A 3,311-nucleotide genomic window follows, 5' to 3' on the forward strand; every position below is an offset into this window, starting at 1 on the left:
GTACGCACACGCATAAAATATACGTAGGTACAACCAGTGGCGCCCAAGTTATATTTTTCAGGTGTAGCGAGAAAAAATTTTACCCACCCACCCACCCCTCACAAGCTCCAAATTACATTATTCTATAAATTTTAATTTTATCATATTTTAATTGATAATATTAGTGAACATTAATGTACCAACCAATATAATCTGTGTTTTCTCGGAATAAGGTGTATTCATTTTTAAAGAGATATTATACATTCATACCAATATGTAACGGACATTATATTTTTTAAATTTATTAAAACCTTCAAAATAAAAATATTAAAAAGTCTTGTGAAACAGCATACCTTATTCCTCAATGTTATTTTTATAATACATTGTGCGGTTGTGGTAACATAATATTCTTTTATGTTTAATAACCAGTTATACCATACGTTATACTATAATACTACATGTTAATAATACAGATATAACTGTTTTGAGTTTGACTGTTAGTTTATTCATGAAATATAAGTAATAACATACACCTTAGTTATTAAAATTAAAATGTAAGATTTTTAATCAACAATGAAGATTTTAGACTAAATTTATCAATTACACATGTGTAATCAATATCAATATCTTGCTCACAATTTATCCTCATCAGTGCTTCTAGTCTGTCATTGGACATGGTAGAACGAAGTCTGTTTTTAATAATTTTAAGTTTGGAAAAACTTCTTTCTGTCTCTACACTTCCCACTGGTAATGTTAATGCAATTTTGTACATGGTAAATAAAGTTGGAAACATAATTTTAAGAGAACCGTGATTGCAAAATAATCTGAAACAAAAAGTTTATTTTATTTAGGAAATATTCAAATAATAAAATACCTATAGTCTATACATAGCAGTTAATAAAATATTAACCAACTAACAAACTATTCTTTTAAAATATTTCAATTTGTATAAAATAAATTAATATATTTTTTAATATTATTAATGTATTTATATTTATTTTTTAATTTATATATTTTATAAAATATTTATTATACCTGTATATTAAAGTAAGACTTCCATGATTTTTTATGTTTTTTTCTGATGCATCATTATCTTCTTTGTTTGATATTAAATAGTTGTCATTTTCTGAATCAAAATCTTCTTCTTGATTTATATCAGAATCTTCCAAACAAACTGCAGTATCTCTGTTATCATGAAGCATATTTGGCAAACTTTCACATTTTTCCAATAATTCAAAATAGTTACAAAATTCTTTATACTCATGTCTAGCATTATCTGGTTGAACAAATTTTGAATAAATTTTTCCAAAAACATCAAAAGCATCTACTGGAAGATTTTTAATATTTTGTTTTACTTCATTCAACCTTTTCTTAGACAAAAGACTAATATCTTTTAATAAACCAAGGGTAGATTTATCAGGACTTTTTGAGTTATTTGATGAAGTATTATTGTTACCAATGAACCTTTCTGTTAACTGAGTTATTATACAGTCCAGAGCTGAAAAGTATGTGTTAACTTTGAAATGTTGTATAGGGAGAATTATTACTTCATCTATAGCGTTTTCATCAGCCATTTGTTTTCGCTTACGAGATCTATGTTGAGGAAAAGGTTCAAACTCGTAATCACTATCTATAATGAACTTTTTTGTTTGATCAGAGATTTCATTAAATAATTCATCTGTTCGAAGTTTATTTAAGGATTTCAAATTGTCTTCTATTAACATGGTAGCACAGTAAATATCAAAATCTGGACTTTGCAAGTGTTGAGATGTTTTATCTAAAATTTTGAACATATTTTCAAAGCTATAAGCTGTTAACAAAAATATTTCTGATGTAAAGTATTTTAGTAAACCACCGGCAGTGATGCCACATCGTCTGTCCCCTGGCCCTTCTGTATCTCTAATAACTTCAAGTGTTTCAATCAAAGCATTAAATGTTTTGAGTACAGTGCATAATGCATAGTAATGTGACATCCAACGTGTAGTAGTAACTCTTTTAAATCTTATTATTGGTAATTTTGGATTGATTTTTTTTTAATTTTTTTCATATAAAGATACCCTTTTTTTGCTCGAACATACAAAATCAAAAATTTGTTCCAAATTTCCAAATAAATCCATAGCATTGTTACCCGAGGAAACAGCATCAATTACAACTAGGTTTAATCTATGGGCCCAGCACCATATATACACTGCACTTGTATTTTGTTCGTTAATAATTGATTGTAAACCAGTATACTGTCCACGCATACTTGCTGCTCCATCATAAGCTTGCCCGATTAAATAATGTTTCCAATCCAGATTGTGATCAGTACAGACACTATAGAAAAGTTCAGCTAAATCCACCCCTCGCGTGTTCGAAGATTCTTTTAAAGCAATAAACCGTTCCTTGATAGTATCGTTTTGAACATATCTAATGACAAAGGAAACTTGTTCTTTTCTCGATATGTCAAAAGTACTATCGATTGATATGCTGAAAAACCGAGCACCAACTATTTCTTCATCTATGAATGTTACTATACATTCAGAAATTGTATCAATTAATAAATTTTGTTTTCTCCAAGAGATAAACGAACATTCACTTTTGTGTTTTTGCATTTTAATTTCGGTAATATACTGAGCCATAATAGGTGAATATTTAGAAATAAGTATAATAAGATCTTTAAAGTTTCCTTTATTTTGTTCGTACCATCCTTCACGATGTCCACGAAAAGCCAATCCGTGTCTACCTAGGTATAACGTAATATCAATTAATTGTTTCACAATTTCACGATTTTTGAACACTTGTTCTTTTTTAAGACATTGTAATGAAGGAATTATTGGTAAAATTGACTGTCTTAATAAACGTTTCATTGAACTTGCTATGTGACTCTCAGTACATTCATGACGTTCAATACCATTTAATCCTCAAGACCATGCGTTGAAACCATTTTTTGTCCATGCAGTATTCGGTTGGTTATCAGAAGAAGAAAAAAACATACAATCAATACAATAAATATGGTCATTGGTAATAGAATAGCTAAGCCAATTTCTATTTTCAACACTTTTTCCATCTGGAAGAATTTTTTTGTACCATTCAGAATGAAATCTTCTACCATTTTTATTTATTGGAAATTGTTTTTTATTAAGAGAGTTAGCAGTAGGTTGTGATGGACTTATTTCTAATATTTTGGTAATTAATTCATAATTTGGATTCTTAAGTAAACATAGTTTGGCAGGATCATTGTCCAATGTATTTATGTTAGTATCTGATTTCTGACCTAAAATATGAAAACATTGTGTTAACCTTCGCCATATCATATTGCCCACATGAAATTATTTTGAAATACCCATAAT

The 3,311-nt window shown here is 28.4% G+C and overlaps 2 protein-coding genes across 2 annotated transcripts; both read right to left on the bottom strand.

Moving 5' to 3' along the window:
• Positions 1–461: 461 nt before the first annotated feature.
• Positions 462–1,977, bottom strand: LOC111031359. Its single transcript, XM_022311265.1, has 2 exons — positions 1,015–1,977; positions 462–803 (listed from the first exon to the last, which is right to left on the bottom strand). The coding sequence occupies exons 1-2, from the start codon at positions 1,950–1,952 to the stop codon at positions 527–529; spliced, it is 1,215 nt and encodes a 404-aa protein (XP_022166957.1). The 5' UTR covers positions 1,953–1,977; the 3' UTR covers positions 462–526.
• Positions 1,978–2,012: 35 nt separating this feature from the next.
• LOC111031358 (zinc finger MYM-type protein 1-like) lies at positions 2,013–2,828 on the bottom strand. The gene has a single exon (XM_022311264.1). It carries the CDS (start codon positions 2,826–2,828, stop codon positions 2,013–2,015), a length of 816 nt encoding a protein of 271 aa, XP_022166956.1.
• Between the last annotated feature and the right edge of the window lie 483 nt (positions 2,829–3,311).

This window comes from Myzus persicae, unplaced genomic scaffold, assembly GCF_001856785.1.
Source record: "Myzus persicae strain clone G006 unplaced genomic scaffold, MPER_G0061.0, whole genome shotgun sequence".
NCBI classification, from domain to species: domain Eukaryota; kingdom Metazoa; phylum Arthropoda; class Insecta; order Hemiptera; family Aphididae; genus Myzus; species Myzus persicae.

Coding starts and splice junctions, on each gene's coding strand:
- LOC111031359 (XM_022311265.1), bottom strand. CDS start 1,952: ATGTCACATTACTATGCATTATGCACTGTACTCAAAACATTTAATGCT. Junction 804..1,014: donor AGTCTTACTTTAATATACAG/GTATAATAAATA, acceptor TTTTTGTTTCAG/ATTATTTTGCAATCACGGTT.
- LOC111031358 (XM_022311264.1), bottom strand. CDS start 2,828: ATGAAACGTTTATTAAGACAGTCAATTTTACCAATAATTCCTTCATTA.